This window comes from Cotesia glomerata, linkage group LG10 (genome assembly GCF_020080835.1).
Source record: "Cotesia glomerata isolate CgM1 linkage group LG10, MPM_Cglom_v2.3, whole genome shotgun sequence".
In the NCBI taxonomy this organism is placed as follows: Eukaryota; Metazoa; Arthropoda; class Insecta; order Hymenoptera; family Braconidae; genus Cotesia; species Cotesia glomerata.
The window spans coordinates 15,914,298-15,938,590 of NC_058167.1; the positions used below are offsets into that span (position 1 = coordinate 15,914,298).

At 32.0% G+C, this 24,293-nt stretch overlaps 3 protein-coding genes and 1 long non-coding RNA gene across 10 annotated transcripts; 2 read left to right on the top strand and 2 right to left on the bottom strand.

The window, feature by feature from the left end:
• Nucleotides 1–73: 73 nt before the first annotated feature.
• Nucleotides 74–2,550, top strand: LOC123272860 (WD repeat and FYVE domain-containing protein 2). The gene is made up of 7 exons (XM_044739876.1): nt 74–209; nt 293–561; nt 772–913; nt 985–1,214; nt 1,502–1,880; nt 1,958–2,157; nt 2,237–2,550. The coding sequence occupies exons 2-7, from the start codon at nt 401–403 to the stop codon at nt 2,373–2,375; spliced, it is 1,251 nt and encodes a 416-aa protein (XP_044595811.1). The 5' UTR covers nt 74–209; nt 293–400; the 3' UTR covers nt 2,376–2,550.
• Nucleotides 2,551–3,238: 688 nt separating this feature from the next.
• LOC123272862 lies at nt 3,239–6,938 on the bottom strand. Of its 3 annotated transcripts, XR_006511183.1 has the most exons (6): nt 6,387–6,938; nt 5,736–6,316; nt 5,018–5,229; nt 4,496–4,941; nt 3,815–4,134; nt 3,239–3,736 (listed from the first exon to the last, which is right to left on the bottom strand). It is a non-coding gene; the product is annotated as an uncharacterized LOC123272862 (long non-coding RNA). The 3 variants fall into 3 exon arrangements; XR_006511182.1 differs by having other exon boundaries at nt 5,736–6,923; XR_006511184.1 differs by having other exon boundaries at nt 4,548–4,941; nt 5,736–6,922.
• On the top strand, nt 3,990–18,143 carry LOC123272854 (myosin-VIIa). Of its 3 annotated transcripts, XM_044739864.1 has the most exons (10): nt 3,991–4,125; nt 4,247–4,327; nt 7,463–7,518; nt 10,020–10,133; nt 10,744–16,417; nt 16,498–16,626; nt 16,688–16,784; nt 17,091–17,188; nt 17,266–17,435; nt 17,518–18,143. In XM_044739864.1, exons 3-10 carry the CDS (start codon nt 7,501–7,503, stop codon nt 17,728–17,730), a joined length of 6,513 nt encoding a protein of 2,170 aa, XP_044595799.1. In that variant the 5' UTR covers nt 3,991–4,125; nt 4,247–4,327; nt 7,463–7,500; the 3' UTR covers nt 17,731–18,143. The 3 variants fall into 3 exon arrangements, with proteins under 3 accessions (XP_044595801.1, XP_044595799.1, XP_044595802.1); XM_044739866.1 differs by lacking the exon at nt 4,247–4,327 and having other exon boundaries at nt 3,990–4,125; XM_044739867.1 differs by lacking the exons at nt 17,091–17,188; nt 17,518–18,143 and having other exon boundaries at nt 17,266–17,429.
• A 987-nt stretch (nt 18,144–19,130) lies between these two features.
• On the bottom strand, nt 19,131–24,143 carry LOC123272858 (suppressor of hairless protein). Of its 3 annotated transcripts, none has more exons than XM_044739873.1 (2): nt 23,793–24,143; nt 19,131–21,286 (listed from the first exon to the last, which is right to left on the bottom strand). In XM_044739873.1, exon 2 carries the CDS (start codon nt 21,132–21,134, stop codon nt 19,605–19,607), a length of 1,530 nt encoding a protein of 509 aa, XP_044595808.1. In that variant the 5' UTR covers nt 21,135–21,286; nt 23,793–24,143; the 3' UTR covers nt 19,131–19,604. The 3 variants fall into 3 exon arrangements, with proteins under 3 accessions (XP_044595808.1, XP_044595810.1, XP_044595807.1); XM_044739875.1 differs by lacking the exon at nt 23,793–24,143 and adding an exon at nt 22,784–22,916; XM_044739872.1 differs by lacking the exon at nt 23,793–24,143 and adding an exon at nt 23,181–23,580 and having other exon boundaries at nt 19,135–21,286.
• Nucleotides 24,144–24,293: the final 150 nt, after the last annotated feature.

A 24,293-nucleotide genomic window follows, 5' to 3' on the forward strand; every position in this document is an offset into this window, starting at 1 on the left:
CGTTGATCGCTGTGTATTGTACGCACGTATTTATTTCTCGACGTTCATACTCATTGTACGAATTATTTATATCAATTTATATTATATAGGTATGTGGCATAGCGTGAACAACATAATATACAATATACAATAAATACATAAGTAATATATACAAGTATCACCAGCGAATAGTGGGTACAGAGAACAAATACACATAATAAGATCTTAAAGTGTGTGTATAATCGGTTATTAAAAAAAAATCAGTGTAATAATTTTAAATCAAATTACTTTATTTTTATTATTTTTTTTCCAGCTGTCAAATGACCATTACCATTTAACAGCAGCTCCTTTCTGCAATAAACATTTATTAGTGTGTGAAAATAATAATAATAACATTTGGATTAAAAACAAGAGATACACAATGGCAGCAGAGATAAAACCTGCGCCCGGCGTCAGTAATGACAAATTTAGTTCAAGTCGAAAACCAATATTACTTTCGAAATTAGAAGGCTGTAATGATGATATCAATGTCGCTATTATCATACCCAAAGAAGAAGGTGTTATTAGTGTTTGCGATGACAGGTTATTTTCTTTACTTCAATTATTTTTATTTTTATATAATTTATTTTACGTTACTTTATTAGTTATTAATTCATTATTCATTTTCTAAGAATTGCTTTGTTAAATTTATCGTCAGACACAACGATAAGATTAGTAGTAACAATCATAACAACAATACGGTATCGATTAATTACTAAAAAGAAATTAAACTAATTTAAATATTAATTTTAGGACTGTCAGAGTATGGCTAAAGCGAGACTCAGGACAATATTGGCCAAGTGTTTGTCAATACATGGCTTCTGGAGCAACTGCTATGGATTATCATGTTGAAACAAGAAGACTATTTGTTGGATTAGAAAATGGTTCTATTGACGTATGTTCTATTATTTAACACCAAAATATTATCTTTTAATGTTATCTAAAATCAATAACTTTTGCTTGCAGGAATTTTTATTGGAGCAGGATTATAATCGTATGACTGCAATGAGAGAGTATGTAGCTCACAGAGCTCGTATTACAGCCATTGTTTTTTCAGCAGTGCATGGATGGGTAATGAGTGTCAGTAGAGACAAAACGTTTCAATTACATTGCTCTGAAACTGGGAAAAGACTCGGGTCGTATGGTTACGGCAGTAAGCAAGCTGTTGACAGCAGCAGTTGGTTTACAACTTTACAGTATCCTTTTTTATAAATAATTATTAAATATTCAAGATTAATTTATGAAAATTAAGTTAGCCGATATCTAAAAATTAGAATTTTACAATTTTTTTTTATTAAAAAAACTATTACAAAATAATTAAAAAAAATTTTCATTTGTAAAAAACTCAAAGTGCAATTTTTAAAAAATATTTTTTAGTTCTAATTTAATAATTAAAAAAAAAAAAATTAAAAACGTCGGCTAACTTTATTATTATGATTAATTTCTATAAATTAATTTACTTAATGATCTTTAACTGTCAAAGATTCGATGAGCAATCTAAATATGCGTTTGCCGGTAATTATGAGGGCTCGGTAACGATGCTGAAGGTCGACAACACATTAATATCATTGGTAGCATTGTTTGCTGCGCATACTGGAAGTATCAGGTCACTGGCGTGGGATCCTGAGAAGCAGTTATTGTTTTCTGGGAGTTTTGATCAGACAATTAGAGTCATGGATATCGGCGGAGGCGAAGGAGTTGGCTATGAGCTACGTGGGCATCGCAATAAAGTTACTGCACTATGTTATGCACGTAATGAGCAAGTATTGTTTTCTGGCGGCGAAGATGGTGTTATTGTTTGTTGGAACATGGCTGAATCAAGACGAGAAACGACACCTTGGAAAGAATCTGACACTTGTGAGGTAAGAATATTTTTTACACCATTTAAATAGAAATCAGGCTATACATAATTAATTAATTCATTTATATTTAATGTTAGTCTTGCGGACGACCTTTTTTTTGGAACATGAGAGCAATGATGGATCAAAGACAGCTGGGACTGAGACAGCATCATTGTAGAAATTGCGGTAGAGCTCTCTGTGCTTCATGTTCAGCGCAACGTATTCCAATTCCACCAATGGGTTTTGAATTCGAAGTACGAGTTTGTGATCCGTGTCATACTCAATTAAAAGCTGCCAAGTAAATACTGTATTATAATTCTAACTAACAAGTTTTTACGTATAATTTTTTTTTAATGAATTATTAATATATTTTTTAGTCAATCGGCAATGGCATCATTCCACGATGCAAAACACAGCATCATGTCCATGAATCTCGATATATCACGGCGTAAATTATTAACAGTTGGTCAGGATCGTATTATTAAAATATGGGACATTACTACTCTTCTCCAGTAAAATTAAAAGTCCTGTGATCGATAAATACGTGACATATTCATGACATTTTATTTAACTGTTTAATGAACATTGTCGGCTTCTTACAACTATGCCCACTAAGTGAACTATTGCTTTTTTCATATACATAAATTTAAAAAAAAAAAAAAAAAAAAAAAAATAAAATAAAATGCCCTTATAAATCAAAGAGTAAAAATATAAATACATAGATATTATTTATAAACTATTTTTATCAATACTATGATGGGCAATCTGTGCTGTTATAACTAACTGTGAAATAAAAAAATCTTATTGTACTATTTGTATATACAAAACTCTTAAGAGGAATTTGTACTTCTACGCAAGATTGAGCCTCAGAGGCATTAAACAAAACAAACTCGCTAGATAGTTTATTGAATTATTTATATGATTTATTAAACTATACGATAAAAATCCTAACTTATTTTTAGCATCACAATAATTAAAATTATTTAAAACATAAAGAACAAGAGTATATGGTGTCTCACTTTACAGCGACATTGCGCTTCCATAATAAATATTTAATGTATTAATATAAATATGAATGTATAGTATTTAGCAGTATGTAAGGAAAAGATTAAATGAGATTACCTATTAAAATTAAAATTAACAAAAAAAAGCACTGTCGTATCTATTAAAACGCTTCTGTAATGAAAGTATAATCTTTCAATTAAAATTTTACTTCTATACATATGTAAAATATTTTACAAAAAATGTTATTATTCGTTGCTCCAATTCAGTACTAATTACTTAAAAAAAATTATGTAAGTTTAATCAAAACGCTTAATTTAATTGTTGTATTTTATATTGTACTGCAAAATTTGTTTTTTTTTTCTTTTTTTTTTTTCAAAAAATATAAATTGTATAATTTAAAAAACTGTATATAATATTTTAATAGACGTTTGGATTGAAACTCTAAAGAAACGCTCGATGTGATAAGATATGCAATGAAGTATGTTCAGTAAGATTAATAAGTATAAGAGAATAATAATAAACGAAATGAAATGAAAAAAGAACCGTCGAGTAGTGCTGGGGCGGCGGCTTGGTCATGGAGTCTTGGTTTATGTTTTCTTTTATCTCTTTCTACTTTGAGCAAGCTGAATAGTAAATGAAACTTGGTATACGTATCCATACTGCTTACAGCCAGCACACTTCTACACAGACAGTCGCTGGCACAGGCACTCAGGTAGCGATAAGCGGTACGGGGAGGTACAAGGGGGGTTTCTACCTCTTCCACCTGGCAAACCGGGGCCCGAGTCTCGTCGAAACTCACCGAGCGGACGTGTTAATGTGCCGGTCACCGTGGCCTGCTGCCGCTGCTGTGTGTCTAACGACTGAACGAATACCTGGAGTACATTCAACAATTATACATATAATACCCGTTGCTCCAAGTTACAGTAAAACGTACATAACATATAACATACCAGTGTCCAGTGAGCAGTGCCCAGTGTTCTGTATAGTAGTACTTGACTAAAACCTTTAATTTTTAGCCCTGTGTCCCGTTGTCTCAGTCTACTATACACGGTACCAGTGTACCAGTGTAAAAAGACCGTCAACGCAGCCTCTCCCGAGGTAATCTCAACGTCGCGGTTTCTCTTCTCCTCCTCTACTTACTGTTGCTCGCTACTTCTCTCTTTACTCATCCTCCACGTCGTCAAAGTCCAGAGAGGAGCTCGGAATGATATTTTGCAGAGTGAGATCGAGTAAACATCAGCGCGAGTTGTTATTTGTTTCAGTGAGTTAACTGTGAATAATTGTTTTATTTGTTGTTAATTTATTTTGTTATTGTTTTATTATTAAATAGATAAATTTATTAGTTTTATTGTTTCAACTGTTTGATATTATTGTGAGTGCAGACGAAACATTACTCCGTAGCAAAAAAACAACAATAGTACTCTGATTATTTTACCCACATCGTTTCACATCAAGTCCACAAGGTATGTAAAAAGAATTTACAGAAAGGAGAAAAAAATTAATAAGAGCCCCAGATATTTTATTCACGAATCACGAGGCCGCGAAATAAAAAACGTGATAACCACACGACTTTCGTAATCAACTTATCGGTGATATGTCGTCTCGTAATACTTAATGATAACTTCTTATACCGTTCATCATAATTGTAATTCTCGCGATTAAATATAACTAAATTTCATTTACAACATTGTGCTTGTTCTTCAGCCTATTTGGTCTCGTAGTTCACCAGTCCTTCAACGTCCCGTGTAATATATACATAAAGGGGCAAGCAGGTTGCAGGCTTCGCTGGAAGCCACCTCGACGTATTAAACCTCTCGTTTCCTCTTTATATATATATGCGTATATTCTTTTCTTTTCTCCACCCATTTCCTCTTTTTCCGACACGCTTCTCTCCGACTAAACATTTTTCCAGTAATCCAATTACGGCTCATTACTTGTTACTTTAATTTCTCTATCTCTCTTTCTCAGTCTGCATAGTTTCTTCCTCAATCTCATTAAATTTGTACTTAATATCATTCTCTATTTATCGGTAGTTAATTTAATAGTGTGTCATGAGTTAAGTCTGATTTAACTAAACCTAAAAGAAGTGAAAAAAATATTAATTTATAAGTTACATTACACAGACTTTACTTTTTTTTTTTTTTTATACTTACTCATTATTTGTACTGTCGACATTTTAAATTTATATATCCCGCATACTTTTATTTGACACCTGCTTCTCTGCTCTCACTTGTCTCTTGAAGTAATTCAACAACACATTGGACTTGGTGTTAGCCACACCTGTTATTGTTCAAATAATATTTTCTACCCGGTAAATGACAAGTCAATTGCATATTGTCAAATAATTTCTAGCGTTAAATAAAATCTAAGCAAAGAAAATATATATTAATAATTATAAAAATTATTTTACTTCATGAAAATTAAAAAAAAATGACATTTAAGTTAGTGGTCATTAGAGAATTAAAAAAATTTTTTTAACAAATAAATTTGTTCCAAAAAATTATTTTAAAAAAATTGCATTTTTTATTTTTTTAAATTTCTACATGTCAATTTTTTTTTGCTATTGTTTGTTAAAAAAAATTCTAAAAATTATTTAATATCTGCTAAATTTATTTTCATAAAAAAAAAATCATAATAATAAAGTTAGCCAACATTTATGATTTTTTTATTTTGCTTAATTTATTAAATTATAACTAAAAAATATTAAAAAAAAATTTTTTTTTTTATTGTAATTATTTGAGAATGTTTTTAAAAAATTGCACTTATAGTTTTTGAAGTTTTTAACAAATAAAAAAATTTTTTTGTAATTATTCTTTAATATAAAAAATCATAAAATTTTTTTCATAAAAAAATCAATAAATAAATACTCACATTAATCCTGAACAATTATTTGTAAATTATTATAACTTATAACCTTAAAGAAAAGTTCTTTTTGATGCATATCCATGTCAATGCCGGCAAGATGTTTATTAACTATGTTTTTAATAATATAATAATAAATCATAAATTACATTTTACCGGTTGCAAAGATCAAAGTACTCGGTGAGTGAACAGAAACTCCTTCACCGCTCAGTAATTACCGAATAAAATATAATTATTTTATACCTTTGTTGATAAATACACCAATCCGGTAATGTTGTCAATAAAAACAGGAGTTAAAAATGAAGAAATAAATAATTGAATTTTCTATTGGCAAAAAGCCACCTGCTTTTACTTAATTAATAGATAAATTATACACATTACTTTCACTCGTTTAATGACAAATAATTATATTCTACTAATTGAATTTCTTCTCATTATTTATCGATAACTAAAATAATAAAAAATAAGATAATCATGAACGGTTCGATCAACCGTTAAAGTCTCCGCTCAACAAGGATTGACATAGTCTGCTTGCACTCTCTAGTCTCTAGTATAGTCTGGTTTAGAGAATTTCTCGATCCCGAATAGAACTGTACTGAAACAAAACAGAATTAATAACACGCAGACATGGACAGGAAAAAGGCGAGGGCTGACACTGACCCCGGACGACTAGGATATGGTTTTACCGTGACATTCGCACGGCTTCTCACGTTAAATCTGCTTTATTTTATTTCATTTATAAGATCAATAACCCTCAGTCAGTAGCTAACCTGTAACTATTTAAACTACTGCATTAAAAATTAAAATTTACTTCCTGATACGTGAGGAAGATATTCATCAACACTTTAATCTTCAGACAGGATTTAATTACATCAATCAGTAAAAAATAACATTATGGTTTATTTAATTTTTAATTACTTTAGTTTCATTATTATTAATTTATTTTTTTCTTCTTTTTTTCGATAAAGGTGATGTTCTGTCGAAGCATATAGATTCTGATGTCACGTAACCCACTTTATGAACAGGTTTACATGAGAGTTATATATCTGTATAATACTTGTAGCACGCTATACGGTTCTATGGTAACGGTCATCGGACCAGATACATCTAACTCGCTGCCTGGCCATATTCACTGAAAAATCTTGTAGTTTAACAAACTTTTTTAACTATTTGATCGCCGTTTTTTATTCCTTTACTTTTGACTTAAAACTTCTTCTTACATTGTTATTTCTTCATAATAATACTAAAGTTAGCCGACATTTTTAATTACTAATTATTTATTTATTGAATTTAAATTAAAAAATATTTTTTAAAAATTGCACTTATAGTTTTTCAAGTTTTTTACAAATGAAAATTTTTTTTATTCTTTTGTAATAATTTTTTCTATAAAAAAAAAATTCTAAAAATTTTTACATGTCGGCTAACTTAATTTCCATTTCTTCATAATGAAAACAGCAGACATCTGTTGACAGATTTTTTTTATTTATTTGTTTAAAAAATTCTAAACATAGTCAATTTAAGAATCGTTATTTCTTCACTAAATTTTTTATTGAGACAATATGAACTTTAAATTTGAATTACATGGAAGTTAAAAAACTTCTTGCGTGATATTATGCAATGAAAATAGAGTATAATATTACATCTTTATATTATTTATTAAAATAATGTTTTTTATACACGATAGTACTTGATTTTATAATAAAGATTATATATTTTTTTTTTTTTTATTATTAAAGGTGGCGGGCAAGCACGTGCAGCGAACGCGACTCGAGCAATGGTCATCGTTACCCGTGTAAGTATATAAAATTTAAATTTAGTTTTTAATAGCAATAGTAATAATAATAAAATAAGTATTTAGGCTGTATTCGAAAATGCTCTATCTCTAGATACATAATTAAGAAAGGGCCTTGTATCTCGTGAACTATTGACATTTTTAGTAGATTTCAGAAAAATCTAACTATTGCATTTGTTCTCTTGATGCAACTTTTCAAAAATTTTGCTTTATTCCGACTTTACTCGACGAGCTGAGTCAGAAAATACATATAGTTCAAAAGTTTATATATGTATGTATATATATAAATATATATACGATATAACGCGGGGCTTGTCATCACGATAGCTCCTACAATTCTTTAGGGATTTCAATGAAACTCAACATACTTATTCTATGAACGATTATGAAGGTCGAGTTCAAGTTTGAGCCAAATCGTTTGATTAGTTTAGAAATTACATCGTTTTAAAATTTTTAAAATTCAAAAATTCCATATTTTTACCGCTTTTCCTTCAAATAACTTTTGAACGCGTCGAGATATTTGAATTCTGTAAAATGCATCTTAAGCTCAGAAAATAAACTTTAATTTACATGTTTACATATATTTCTAGACCAAAAAATATCTATTCTGGGTCCCTTTCAATGAAATTTTACTCTTGCAGTCGTTTTATTTAGTTTAATGGTTGTAATTTAATATTAAATAGAAACATTTTCAATAAGTTGATATTAGAATTTTACTTACTGAATTCACACTATTGTTGTACTAAAACCAGCAAATGTTTATTTTGAACAAAATTAGTTCTAAATAGTTTAAAATTAATTATTTAATTTTTATTAATTCATGAATTATATGACATATTATCATTAATTTTATTTTATAAAAACAATTTTATTTTTATTTGAGAAATCTACTTCCATTTCGGCTGCCGAATGTTTTTTAAGATATAAGCTCATCCCGATCTTACACTCATCAAGACCTTTCATTTGAGTGCCAACATCAATTTTTCATATATTTCTATATATTATATATATATATATATGAAAAATATATCAAAAATGCATGTGGGTACTCAAATGAAAACTCTTGATGAGTATAACATCAGGATAAGCTTATATCTTTAAAAATGTCAATAGTTAAGAAAGTACAGTGCAATTTAACATAATTAAGAAACGACCTTGTATCTTGCGAACTATTGACATTTTTAAAGATATAAGCTCATCCCGATGTTACTCTCATCAAGACCTTTCATTTGAGTACCCACATCAATTTTTCATATATTTTATATATTTATATATATATCATATATATGTATATATGAAAAATATATCAAAAATGCATGTGGGTACTCCAATGAAAGCTCTTGATGAGTATAACATCGGGATGAGCTTATATCTTTAAAAATGTCAATAGTTAAGAAAGTACAGTGCAATTTAACATAATTAAGAAACGACCTTGTATCTTGCGAACTATTGACATTTTTAAAGATATAAGCTCATCCCGATGTTACTCTCATCAAGACCTTTCATTTGAGTACCCACATCAATTTTTCATATATTTTATATATTTATATATATATATCATATATATGTATATATGAAAAATATATCAAAAATGCATGTGGGTACTCCAATGAAAGCTCTTGATGAGTATAACATCGGGATGAGCTTATATCTTTAAAAACGTCAATAGTTAAAAAAGTACAGTGCAATTTAACAAAAGTCATTATTTAATAAAGAAAAATTTGATTTATTTATAGTTGACAAGTCACGGCAGTCACATAGTGACTGCAAGGTTGCTAGTAGTAATAAAAATAATAATAATATAAATATAAAATGATGATGATTGAGTAAATATACGGTCTTTGCTCTTACTATAGTCCCAAACTCGGTCAGTAGGAATCTGTGACAAGCCAATGGGTTCAAAAAATCTACATATAAACATGTTTAATGTTTAAACTTGCAGAGAAGAAAGTGGAGTGTCCGAGTATTGATAAATAAATTGTCTAGAAGACATTATACTGTCTATAAGCAATAATTTGTTTTTTACAACTTTACTGTACAAGTACCAGAAATAATTTGAATGAATGAGCTGGAATGCAGGAAGTGTTTTAAAGACTAAATATAAAAAGAACAAAGAGATTTATTAGATTTAGAATTTGTAGGGGAAGTCATAGTCCTCGTAGCGTGTGTGAGTTAATATTACAGAGGTGCGTGCCCACGAAAGAGCGGAAGAGACCAACGACTAACAAACTATACTCCTGTATTCTATTCCTGCTCGCTCTCCCGATGTTCCAAGAGACCGAACAATTGGGACGGACGTTAAATATTCTCAGTATATATGTATGGCGAGACAAACGAGTCTGCAATCAAAATTACTTGCTCGAATACTTGTTATCATCATTTTCCAGACATGTTTATTAATTAATTGTTAATCATAATCATAATCACCATTATTAGTCACTGTTTATCTCATAAAGTTAGTTTTATTTTTATAGTAATTAAATTGTTGGTTCCTCTTTTAGGGTGATTACATATGGATCGAGCCCATATCAGGAAGGGAATTCGACGTAGCTATTGGAGCAAGAGTTATATCTGCAGAAGGAAGACGTATTCAAGTAAAGGACGACGACAACAAAGTCAGTTGATAAATATTTTTAATAATAAAAAATATCTAAGAGTTAATTTAAAAAATTTAAACAGCAATCTTTGCAAAGTATAATTGTTTTTTTCTTTTCAATTTTAAACTGTAATTGCTGTTATTAAAATGTTAATTTTTGCTGAATAGTGTAAATTTTAGTCTTTAACTATTAATTATTGTTATTACGTATAATTATCAAATTAGTGATAGGAGTTGTAGTTTTTAACGTGTGGAAAAAACTGGAAAATTTACAGTTTCACATAAAAAACACGAGGCTTAAAATAAAATACTAGATAAATTACAGTTTCAAACATGAATTTCATGACTTTATGAATTTTTTAGTTTAAAATAATTATTTAAAATAATTAAGTAAACGAAATTCATATTTGATACTGAAATTGAGAGACATCTGATAATTTTTAGAATTTTTTTAACAAACAAATTATAACAAGAAACTTTTATTTAAAAACTTCATCTTTAAAAGCTCTGAAAAATTATAAATGAGATTTTTTATAAATAATTTTCTATACCTTGTTTATTTTTAAAGAAGAATCATTAAATTAATGTAATAAATGAATATATTTATTGATATTTTTTTTTCTTCTTAGGAACAATGGCTAACACCAGAACGCCGAATAAAAGCAATGCACGCTACCTCCGTGCAAGGTGTAGAAGATATGATAAGTCTAGGCGACCTCCACGAGGCAGGAATACTCAGGAATCTTTTAATAAGATACAATGAGAATCTCATTTACACTTACACAGGCTCAATTCTAGTCGCTGTTAATCCCTATCAGATATTACCTATTTACACTGCCGAGCAAATAAAGCTCTACAAGGATCGAAAAATCGGTGAATTACCGCCCCACATATTTGCTATTGGTGACAATAGTTATGCGCATATGAACCGTTATGGTCAAGATCAGTGCATCGTTATCAGTGGTGAAAGTGGAGCCGGTAAAACAGAAAGTACTAAATTGATATTGCAATATTTAGCAGCTATCAGCGGCAAACACTCGTGGATTGAACAGCAAATTCTAGAAGCTAATCCTATTTTAGAAGCATTTGGTAATGCAAAAACTGTGAGAAATGACAATTCATCGCGCTTTGGAAAATATATCGACATACATTTCAACCATCAAGGTGTCATTGAAGGTGCTAAGATAGAACAGTATTTATTGGAAAAATCTCGTATCGTATCGCAGAATCGCGATGAAAGAAATTACCACGTTTTTTATTGCATGCTGGCGGGCTTATCGAAGGAAGAGAAGAAAAGATTGGAACTCGAAGATGCCTCGCAGTATCGTTATTTAACTGGAGGCGGCAGTATCACATGCGAAGGTCGTGACGACGCTGCTGAATTCGCAGACATAAGATCTGCTATGAAGGTTTTGCTGTTTTCCGACAATGAAATTTGGGAAATTTTGAAATTACTTGCGGCTTTATTGCATATGGGTAATATAAAGTACAGAGCAACGGTAATTGACAATTTAGATGCTACTGAAATATCTGAACATACGAGTGTTCAGAGAGTAGCGCAACTGTTGGGTGTTCCGGTACAATCACTCGTTGCGGCGCTAACTAGGCGCACAATATTTGCACATGGCGAGACAGTAATTTCTACATTGTCGCGAGAGCAATCTGTCGATATCCGGGATGCTTTTGTCAAAGGTATTTACGGTAGGTTGTTTGTTCACATTGTCAAGCGAATTAATGAAGCCATTTATCGGCCTAAAAATACCTCAAGAAGCGCCATCGGGGTCCTGGATATATTCGGATTCGAAAACTTCGACCACAATAGTTTTGAACAGTTTTGCATTAATTACGCAAATGAAAATCTTCAGCAGTTTTTCGTCCAGCATATTTTCAAATTAGAGCAAGAAGAATACAATCACGAGGGAATAAATTGGCAACATATTGAATTCGTTGATAATCAAGATGCTTTAGATTTAATAGCAATCAAGCAGCTCAATATAATGGCTCTGATTGATGAAGAATCAAAATTCCCTAAAGGAACTGACCAAACCATGCTGGCTAAAATTCACAAGACTCATGGAAGCCACAGAAATTATCTTAAACCTAAATCAGACATCAACACGTCATTTGGATTGAATCATTTTGCCGGAGTAGTATTTTACGACACTCGAAGCTTCCTTGAGAAGAATCGTGACACTTTTAGCGCGGATTTGCTTCAGCTGATTCACATATCCTCTAATAAATTTCTACAGACATGCTTTGCTGAGGACATTGGGATGGGATCGGAAACGCGAAAACGAGCGCCTACTTTGTCAACGCAATTCAAAAAATCACTTGACTCACTGATGCGAACACTCTGTAGTTGTCAGCCTTTTTTTATCCGCTGTATTAAGCCGAATGAGTTTAAAAAGCCAATGATGTTTGACAGAGGACTGTGTTGTCGGCAATTGAGATACTCTGGAATGATGGAGACCATCAGGATTCGTCGAGCTGGTTATCCGATTCGACACTCTTTTCCTGAATTTGTAGAACGTTATCGTTTTCTACTCTCGGGCATTCCTCCGTCACACAAGACTGACTGTCTTGCAGCAACAAGCAGAATCTGTCGCCAAGTATTGGGTCAGTCCGATTATCAATTAGGACACACCAAAGTATTTCTCAAAGACGCTCATGATCTTTTCTTGGAGCAAGAACGAGATCGGGTTTTGACGCGTAAAATTTTGATACTACAGCGGAATATCCGTGGGTGGGTTTATCGTCGGAGATTTTTGAGAATGCGAGCTGCAGCTATTGTGGTTCAAAAGATGTGGCGAGGATACGAACAACGCCAGCGATACAAACGAATGCGCAGCGGGTACATGAGACTTCAGGCATTGATCAGGTCACGGGTGTTGGCTCACAGATTTCGACATTTGCGTGGACACATTGTGGCCCTGCAGGCTCGAGCAAGGGGATACTTGGTGCGTAGAATGTATCGGAAGAAAATGTGGGCTATTGTGAAAATTCAAGCACACGTCAGACGATTAATTGCTCAGAGGAGGTACAAAAAAGTCCAGTATGAGTACAGGCTTCATATCGAAGCTCTGAGGCTGCGCAAGAAAGAAGAAAGAGAGCTCAAAGATCAAGGCAATAAACGAGCTAAAGAAATAGCCGAGCAAAATTACCGGGAACGGATACAGGAGCTGGAGAGAAAGGAAATTGAAATGGAAATGGAAGACAGAAGGAGGATGGAAATTAAGAAGAATTTAATTAATGATGCTGCCAAGAAGCAAGATGAGCCGGTTGATGACAGCAAGTTAGTCGAAGCGATGTTTGACTTCTTGCCTGATTCCAGCAGCGAAGCTCCGACTCCTGCAAGAGAGACATCAGTGTTCAATGATCTTCCATCCCCTAAAGCTGATCAGCAGGAAATTATCAGTCCAGTTCAAACAGCTTCTGAGGATGAAGAAGATTTAACAGAGTTTAAATTTCAAAAGTTTGCAGCTACTTATTTCCAGGGAAATATTACTCATCATTTTTCTAAAAAGCCATTGAAGCATCCTCTGCTTCCATTGCAGACTCAAGGTGACCAGCTTGCTGCTCAAGCTCTTTGGATCACTATTTTGAGATTCACCGGTGATTTACCAGAGCCAAGATATCATACTATGAATCGAGACACCACTTCAGTAATGTCTAAAGTTACCGCTACGCTGGGTAGGAATTTCATCAGAAGCAAAGAATTCCAAGAGGCGCAAATGATGGGGATGGATCCTGAGTCTTTTAAACAGAAGCCACGCTCAATCAGGCACAAGCTTGTGTCCTTGACGCTGAAAAGAAAAAACAAATTAGGTGAAGATGTGAGAAGACGTTTGCAAGATGACGAATATACAGCGGATAGTTATCAGTCGTGGTTAGAATCAAGACCAACTTCTAATTTAGAAAAATTACATTTTATAATTGGCCACGGAATTTTACGGGCAGAATTGCGCGATGAAATTTACTGTCAAATTTGTAAATTGCTCACCAATAATCCGACAAAGTCGTCTCACGCAAGAGGTTGGATACTTTTGTCGCTCTGCGTGGGGTGTTTTGCTCCCTCTGAAAAATTTGTAAATTATCTACGAGCTTTCATTCGAGAGGGACCACCAGGATACGCTCCTTACTGTGAAGATCGTTTGAAACGGACATTTAATAATGGAACAAGAAACCAACCACCCAGTTGGCTCGAGCTTCAAGCAACTAAATCAAAAAAACCCATCATGTTACCCATAACCTTCATGGATGGTAACACCAAAACTCTGCTTGCAGATTCAGCAACGACAGCTCGAGAATTGTGCAACCAATTGTCGGACAAAATATCTCTGAGAGACCAATTTGGTTTTTCTCTGTACATTGCTTTGTTTGACAAAGTTTCTTCCCTTGGAAGTGGCGGTGACCATGTGATGGACGCGATATCCCAGTGCGAGCAGTACGCTAAAGAACAAGGTGCTCAGGAACGGAATGCACCTTGGAGATTATTCTTCAGGAAAGAAATATTCGCTCCTTGGCACGAGCCAACGGAGGATCAAGTCGCGACGAATCTCATTTACCAGCAAGTAGTTAGGGGAGTTAAATTTGGCGAGTATAGGTGTGATAAAGAAGACGACTTGGCTATGATAGCAGCTCAACAATATTACATCGAATATCACACTGATATGAATGTCGATCGTTTATTTGCATTGCTTACTAATTACATTCCTGACTACTGTCTCACTTCTCTGGAAAAACCTATCGAGGTTTGGGGTCATCTGGTTCTGCAGGCGTACAAAAAAAGTTATTACCTCAAGGAAAAAATTCCGGCTCTTCGCGTAAAAGAAGACATTGTAGGCTACGCTAAATTCAAATGGCCGCTGTTGTTTTCACGTTTTTACGAAGCTTACAGAAATTCAGGACCAAATTTACCTAAGAACGACGTTATTATTGCTGTTAATTGGACAGGAGTTTACGTGGTTGATGATCAAGAACAAGTGTTACTAGAGTTATCATTCCCTGAGATCACTACAGTGTCTAGTCAAAAAACAACTAAAATGTTTACCCAAACTTTCAGCTTGTCAACGGTACGCGGTGAAGAGTTCACCTTCCAAAGTCCTAACGCTGAAGATATTCGTGATCTGGTTGTTTACTTCCTCGAAGGCCTGAAAAAGCGAAGTAAATATGTAATTGCTCTGCAGGACTACAAACCTCCGGGCAATGAGAATAATTGTTCATCATTCCTTACCTTTCAGAAGGGTGATTTGATAGTTTTAGATGACGAGAGTACGGGAGAGACGGTTTTAAATTCCGGGTGGTGCATTGGAATTTGCGAGAGGACTGGAGAAAAAGGAGACTTTCCAGCAGAAACTGTTTACGTTCTTCCTTCATTGTCCAAACCACCTAATGATATTCTTGCGTTGTTCAGTATTGAGGCGCCAGAAAACAGCCGTCGACTTTATCCGCAACAAATAAATGGGATTGAGCCACGAGACAAGCCTCACACATTGCTTGAATATTCGATAGATCACTTTAGAACTCCTCCGAAGAGAACAATGTCCAAAGCGCTGACATTAACAACTGCAAGACGCGGCCACGTTGATGAACTTTGGCGGCATTCTAGGGATCCAATAAAAGCACCGCTTCTGAAAAAATTAATTTCTAAAGAAGAACTGGCTGAAGAAGCTTGTTTTGCTTTTAATGCTATACTTAAATACATGGGAGACTTACCGACCAAGAGACCGAGGATTGGTAATGAGTACACTGATTTAATATTTGAAGGGCCATTAAAGAATGAGATTCTCCGTGATGAAATTTATTGTCAAATAATGAAACAATTGACGGACAATAGGAATAGATTGAGCGAAGAAAGAGGATGGGAGCTAATGTGGCTCGCTACGGGTCTCTTTGTCTGCAGTCAGAGTTTACTTAAAGAATTGACGTTATTCTTGCGCACCAGGCGACATCCGATCTCTCAAGACTCGCTTCAAAGATTACAAAAGACACTGAGAAACGGACAGCGGAAATATCCACCGCATCAGGTTGAAGTCGAGGCGATTCAGCATAAAACTACCCAAATTTTCCACAAGGTATACTTTCCAGATGACACTGATGAAGCGTTTGAAGTTGATTCGTCGACCAAAGCTAAAGACTTTTGCCAGAATATCGCTCAAAGACTTAATTTAAGATCTGCTGAAGGGTTTAGTTTGTTTGTTAAAATTGCTGATAAGGTCATTTCCGTTCCTGAAGGAGATTTCTTCTTTGATTTTGTAAGACATTTGACGGATTGGATTAGAAAAACTAGACCATCGAGAGATGGTAGGTTTAATATACATTTTAATTTTATAAATTATATTTATTTGAATAATAATTAAATGATTTTTTTGTTTTTGTTACAGGTGTTTCACCACAATTTACCTATCAAGTTTTCTTTATGAAAAAATTGTGGACTAATACTGTTCCTGGTAAAGATCGTAATGCTGATTTGATATTTCATTTTCATCAAGAATTGCCTAAATTATTACGAGGTAATTATTTAAAAATTTGTGTTATAAAAATGTGTTATTTATTGAAAATATTTTTTTACAGGATATCATAATTGCTCGAAAGAAGAAGCTTCAAGACTGGCTGCTCTCGTTTATCGAGTACGTTTCGGCGAAAGTAAACAAGAACTTCAAGCAATTCCGTAAGTATTTTAAATAAAGTAATTATAATAACTCAGCTGCCCAATTTCAAAGCACAGTAACTGACAATTTTAAGATTTTTTAAAATTTTTCTTATTAAAAAAAAGTTTGCGCCCCAAATTAATAAAAAATTTTATTTATGAATATAAATATTTTTAAGAAAAAATACTTGCAATTAAGGTCTAAAAGTCATAAGAAATGCAGCAATACTAAAAAAAATCAGGTATAAAAATTTTGCAGTTACTGTGTTTTAAAATTGGGCAGCCGAAATTTTTTATCTGATTTTTTTTTTTTTTTCAATATTTCAGTCAAATGTTACGCGAATTAATACCTGGTGACTTGGTTAAAATCCAAAATGCAAACGATTGGAAACGATCTATCGTAGCGGCTTATAATCAAGATGCAGGTAAATAACTAAATTGACTTAAGCTTTATACATAAAAGTATGTGGAATATTTAATTTTTAAACTATTACTTCAACAGGAATGAGTCCTGAAGATGCGAAAATACAATTCTTAAAGGCAATCTATCGTTGGCCGACATTCGGATCGGCTTTCTTCGAAGTTAAACAAGGAACTGATCCAAATTACCCAGAATTATTGCTGATTGCCATCAATAAGACCGGTGTGAGTCTTATTCACCCTCAAACAAAGGTAATATTAATTGTAATTATTAAAATTTAATTACTCATTCTGGTTAGGAAGTAAGAATAAAAATAATTTTTTTATTTAACAGGAAATATTGGTGACTCATCCGTTTACAAGAATCTCTAACTGGTCATCGGGTAATACTTATTTCCACATGACAATCGGAAATCTAGTTAAAGGCTCAAAACTACTTTGCGAAACATCTTTAGGCTATAAAATGGATGATTTATTAACTTCATACATCTCCCTAATGCTTACAAATATGAACAAACAACGAACTATAAGAGGTCCGAAATCATAATCAACTAAATCGTCGTTTTGAAAAAAAGAAAAAAAAATCTTTTTTACTCTACTAATTAAGTATGTACAGAAAGGTGCATTTATTTTTTACTTTACCGACGTTGTAAATGAATGTTATTTTTTTGATAGATGGGATCGAAATTTGTAAAATATTAAGCACTATTAAAGTTAAAAAAAAGTCAATGATAATTACTTAATCAAAGTAAGATGAGATATACGTGTATATACAATTATTAAAAATGATATTCATATACATAGATATATTTGTATTAAATAGAGTTAAATAATTATAATGAGAATGTATGAAATAAATATTTTAGCTATTTTATTCTTCATACACTTCTCTTCTCAAGATCGTCGCTTCCGTCCGTATTATAAGAATAAAATAAAAAATTTTATTATAGCGGCAATGTATTTTTTTAGCTTCTGTGAATTATCGGGATTCATAACTGTGGGCACTATTTTTCTCTACAATAAGAATTCTTTAATTGTGGGTAAATTCCCACAATGTACTTTAACAATATTATTGTCGTAGTAACAATATAAACTACAATATCTTTGGGAAGGGATGTGCCAAGTAATTCGAATATACAAACTTGATACTATCTCGCTTCCTTATGTGCTATACATATACATGTGTATATAGATTTTATTATTATTTTTTGTTCATTTTCTTCCTTTTTCTCTAAAAATTCCGTGGAAATTTACACTAAAATTAATTATGTCTTCTATGATATTGTCATCAGTTTTTAATTACTTTTTTCATTAACGGTAATTAAATTAAAATTTTAAACTTTATTATTAATTAAGCTCATTATAGTGTAATAAAAGAATAAAAAAAAAAACGTTTTTTTTTTACAAAAAAAGAAAAAACTATACTTTGATTTATTTTGTTCATTTATAATATATATATCCATATATCATTGTCATTTCATTACATATATATTTGTTCTCTTTGTGCAAATTAATAATTATAATTAACTTAATCAATTATTATTATCGGTATAATAATTTGTTTGTATATTTGTAATATGACAAATAAATTATAAATATTAATATGCACGTTGTCGTGTTAATATTTGTCTCTTAATAATAATATTAAGTGAGTACCTATATGTATTAGTAATTATTATACATATTTTCATCTTCGATAATCATAAAGAAAATTACATTGTGCCAAGGTATTATTTACAATAATCAAGAACTTTATTTACGTACTTGTATATTCTTCGTTAGAATCTAAATCCTTTTCGTATAATTATTATATAATTTCTACTCTGAGTATTTGATTAATTTATCAGAGAATAAGAAAATAATATCGTAGAATTACAAAATTCAAAAACTATTGCAATTAAATTTAATATTTACATTAATAGTTCAGCAGAACAAACTTTTGAGTTATTTAAATACTATTTTTTTTTTTTTTTTAATTTTTAATTATAAACTATACTTAATTCCATATTAAAACCTCTAAATTATTTTTCTGTAAACGAAAAGTCCACTTGTCACATACAAAACTTATAAAAAAGTCCACGAAGTCTTTTTACACTCACAATCATTAATATAATTTTTTTTTTTCAAATTCCTACAGTCTTATGCCTGACTACCATAAATTATTACACAAATATTTCTTAGAGTTCTAACATTAATATTGTCCACATAAAATCACTACAAAATAAATTATAAATTTTAAGCTCAACGCGACCGTTCGCGATAATTACACAGTTGATCCTCGTCGAATGAAGAATCAACAGTTCGTTGTTCATCAAGGCAAGAATTATTATGATTACGATAATTAAAATCAGTATCGTACTCCTCGACGGAAATATTTGATATGGATTCGGATTGATTGTCCGTATAAAAATCATTAGAGTATCAAAGACCAGGCTGTGTGGGAGGATGATGAGAATTCCAAGGTACATCAGCGATGGCTGGTGGCATACTTGCTTGATTATGATGCGGCATGGCTCGTGGGGCTCTCATAATTTCATCAGCCGGTGGACAGTGTGGCCTGGGCCCAGGTTCTGGGGTATACGTGAAGGTCAGACCAGTGGCATAAATAATCCCGTCATTACGAACAAGAGAAACGGGAACTTGAGTAGGCTGGCGTACCCAGAGCCACTCACCGCGGAATAAAGAAATGTCAGGCACAACGCACAGCATTATTTCCTGACACCTGTACATTGTTTCAGCCTCAACATCTCCAAACCAAACTTGCAAATTTGGGGTGAAATTGTCACCTTTAAGTTCCAGCATCGCAACATCTCCACCGCCGTTTAGATGAAGACTGTGAACTAATGGTACAGGAGTAACTGGTGAGCGTACCGGACCCATTCCTTCGAAGAATTGATACTCTGCTTTATCAGTACTGATGATTGTCCAACAAGCGCCGTCGTTAATCATCTCTTTGTTAGCTTCTTTAGGGCAGGGTGTTGCTTGGAACTGGATAATTCGCTCCTGAGACAGACACAAGTACATATGGTCGGTGTCTTTCATGTAGAACGCACATTTGTGGAGCTGAGATACCGGATCATCAGCCTCGAGGCTCGCCATTTGTTTATCTACCTTCCTAATAACTAGACGCGGTAATGCCATCCCTGTAACTGAGCACACGAGCTTAACAGTACTCCCATAATGGACGTATCCGTCACGAACTTGGAATTCTTCTGACTCACTCTCATTGTCATCCAGCAGATGGATGGTAAATGCACCCCATTGTGTCGAGCTTGCGTGAAAATTTCCATTTTCAACATGCAAATAACGCGTGCTTACAGTTTGCGAACGTAATCGATTGAAAAGAGCGACTTTAGTACCGCTAGCAATACACAAATCTGCATTTTTCAATGACTGTTTCTTTTTCGACGGCTTGGAGATGACTTTTATTCTCTTGCTGTGAAAAACGCCAATGTCATGTCCACTACCGTAAAACATCTTGACCGACAGCATAAAGTGCTTTCTCTTGTCGGAGTCTGATATGTAGAGTGTCTTAGCAGCGCAATACTGTTTGCCATTATTGAGATCCAACTGCTGCATGTCTTGATCGGAATTACCGATCCCAATAAACGCGCAGAGCTGAGCTGATTGCTCGCTCTCGCCTTCTCTGAGCATCTGCTCCTGGCGCATTCTCCAGCCATCGCCAAATAAATATATACAGGGCGGTGGACAGAAAAAACGCTTCTCATTACCGTATGATTTTTGAGCAACTTTGGCGTGAAGAATAACGATAACCATATCACTGCGATCGCGCAGATACCGTTCCATGGCTTCGCGTGTTAACCGCTGATCTTGATGATCTGCTCGGTAAACAGTTGAGCTGTAACGTGGGTATGCCGACATAACAGCTGTCGGCGAGGGTGGCGATTGCATTCCGTGGGCCATGGCTGGTAAACCAAATTGATGAGGCATCTTTTTAATAAATAATCTTTGTTTGCTATTGTTTTCCCAGCGGCCTTGACAATGACGATGACCAGGGCTTTATTACCACCTCTTCTTTCTCTTTCTTCTTGTCCTCATAACACGACCTTACTGCTTTCACTTGCCCACCGGTACATCACGAACTGAAATAATAATCAAATTTACATTATTAGTGTTAATATTAAAATTATTATAAAATTGTTTAGATATTTTTATTTTTTATAATAACAAAGTTAATTTTTTATTTTTTGATTTTATTTAATTTATTAAATTAGAAGTAAAAAAAAATTTTTTTACTAATTTTTTACTAATGAAATTAAAAAAAAATTTTTTTAGTAATGATTTTTTCAATAAAAAAAATTCTAAAAATTTTTAAATGTCGGCTAACTTAATTTTCATTAATTTTTTACAATAATAATAATAATAATAATAATAATAACCGCAATTTTTTCATTTTGTTTAATTTATTAAGTTAGAACTAAAAAAATTTTTTTTAAATGCACTTACAGTTTTTCAAATTTTTTACTAATGAAATTAAAACAAAATTTTTTTAGTAATTTTTTCAATGAAAAAAATTCTAAAAATTTTTAAATGTCGGCTAACTTTATTGTCATTAATTTTGTAATTATTTATCTTATAATTGAATCATTAATTAGATGTAATTAATATATTTTTATACTTTCTAATTGACATTGTAGATAAATGATTGAAAGACTAGAAATTACTAATTTTTAAATGATATTTTGTTCTTACGGCTCTATGTCATTAAAATTATTAAAAAAATATATAGTAATAACAATGATAATAATAGTAATTAATGAGATAGATAACAGTATTTCTGTCCATGTGAATTAAGAGTGTTGATGTTTTGTTTTTAATAGTTGTTTGTTACAAGTGTAATGTGAGTACATTTAAAAATATTTTTTTGCGTGGGAAGATTCGTCGTTTTGTTCTCCAAGTCATAATTAATTCAAGAAATCTCGCGTCGACTACGTTGACTACTGTACTGGGAATTACAGACTTCCAGCGCAGGAAAGAGGAAATGCGTTCAAACTCGTGAGAACATCGTCGAGGCCGTTTTTCTTCACTTCAATCAACCACATTCCCCTCGTGTACTGTTGTTGTCTCGTTATTGTAATAACCATTGTACATGTTAAGTTTATTCAAATAAATTTGAACACGATAAACTTTAACTTTATGAATTGAGTAAAGATAATTATTTAATTAACTGAAGAAATTTTATTTTAAAGCATGTATAAAAAGTGTTACTCTGATAAGTATCATCCCCTTGAATAGTTATTCAAAAAAAATAATAGTGACCTCGGTGCAAGTGCAATTATAGCTAACCCGCGAGCTCTGGACTTCCGAAAGCCAACAACTCGCATACATATTGATGTACATAAATTAATTGTGCAGTCTAGATGATGATAGGCGCTCGTTGCATTATTCTCTGACACAATTTAACTCTAACACTAGGAATACTATCCGTCAGTTATATAATACAATTTTTTCATCGCTAATATTCATTTATATAAATATAAATATATATTACAATGCTACTGCTAATTAACTAATTAACTCGCTGAATACTTAACAAACAATTTCAATTTAAATATAATTATTTAATTATCAATAATTACCGGTTTGTTTTTTTCATTAATATTTTGCTGGATTTTAAGTAAATAAACAAATGATTTTTTCTGTACCAAAATCATTGACGAGTATAGGTTATATATGTCATTCAGATCATTATGATTGCAATTTCTATAAAAAAATATTTTCAATTAAAAAAAATATACAGAAAATTAGAGTAAAATTTTTGTAAATAATTAAAAAAATAAAAATTATAAAAAAAAATTATTTTTAATAATAAAAAACAATATTTGTCAAAGTGTCAAACTCACTCATTATTTTAAAAATATGAAATGCTTAAATAAAATCAGTTTAAAAAATGGAGAAAATAAAAAAAAAAATATATATATATATATATACAATATAAAATATTGAGCCGAAATTCGGCATTATTTAGACACTTACTCTGTTATTATTAAATATGTACTCAGTTAAATGACAATAACTCCATAATTGTAGCTCTCATGATGCGGGTCTTTAATAAAACGTCAGTTTTAAATAGTTAAAATAGAATAAACCACCAATTAAAATGAAAGCAAGCTTATATTATTTTTTCCAACACTCAGGATCTCGGTCTCGCTTAGTCTGTATTTGTACTAAGCTTAAGATTTATATGCATACAGATATTCGATTTGCGCTAGTGTGTTTGTATTATTGTCCGTGTGAGTGTAAATCCAAAAAACACCTGTTCACTATCCGAATTTTCCGACAGTCTTGCCAACCCGCTCTTATTTACGCGGGTTATTCAAATTAAATTAAAAATAATACTAAAGTTAGCCGACGTTTTTAATTTTTTGATTCTTTTACATTTATTTAATTAGAACTAAGAAATATTTTTAAAAAATTGCACTTCAAGTTTTTTACAAATGAAAATTTTTTTTCAATTTTTTCATAATTATTTTAATGAAAAAAAATTCTTAAAATTTTTAGATGTATGCTAACTTAATTTTCATAAATTTAAGCCAATTCTGCTCCGATAACAATTATATATAAAACATAAATTACATGAAGACATACCACGTGCATACATTGACACACTAAACGTCAAACGTCAATACATCAATAGTTATAAAATATTAATAATTATTGCAATAATAAAAATTAAAAAAAGTAATTATTAAAAAAAAGTTCTTTGGTTTTTTGACGTAGACAAAATTTCAGTAATTAACATCTTTCCTTGACGAGATACATTGTTAAACTAAAAGCACTTCTTCACAACACCGTAGACTTATTGGCCCGTAGTTTTCTATTGTTTTACCGTTGTATACAATGACGGGCTGACGGGACCTGGTGACGACCCTAGCGCCTCCACCCTTCTCTTGCAACGCGTGTTCTCCCACCAATATATAACTTCAACTATATAACACACCAATACTAATATTATTATCATCTACGTAAGTACGTACACATATTTACACACTTCATACTAACGTGTATATCTGTAGTTATTAAATTTCCCCCCTGTGATCTTTTTCGTCCAGGCTTAACATTTGTACATCCACAAACATCCATCCATCC

Coding starts and splice junctions, on each gene's coding strand:
- LOC123272854 (XM_044739866.1), top strand. Junction 16,627..16,687: donor ATTGCCTAAATTATTACGAG/GTAATTATTTAA, acceptor ATTTTTTTACAG/GATATCATAATTGCTCGAAA. Junction 17,189..17,265: donor GGCTTATAATCAAGATGCAG/GTAAATAACTAA, acceptor TTACTTCAACAG/GAATGAGTCCTGAAGATGCG.
- LOC123272858 (XM_044739873.1), bottom strand. CDS start 21,134: ATGCCTCATCAATTTGGTTTACCAGCCATGGCCCACGGAATGCAATCG.
- LOC123272860 (XM_044739876.1), top strand. CDS start 401: ATGGCAGCAGAGATAAAACCTGCGCCCGGCGTCAGTAATGACAAATTT. Junction 562..771: donor ATTAGTGTTTGCGATGACAG/GTTATTTTCTTT, acceptor TATTAATTTTAG/GACTGTCAGAGTATGGCTAA. Junction 1,215..1,501: donor AGTTGGTTTACAACTTTACA/GTATCCTTTTTT, acceptor TAACTGTCAAAG/ATTCGATGAGCAATCTAAAT.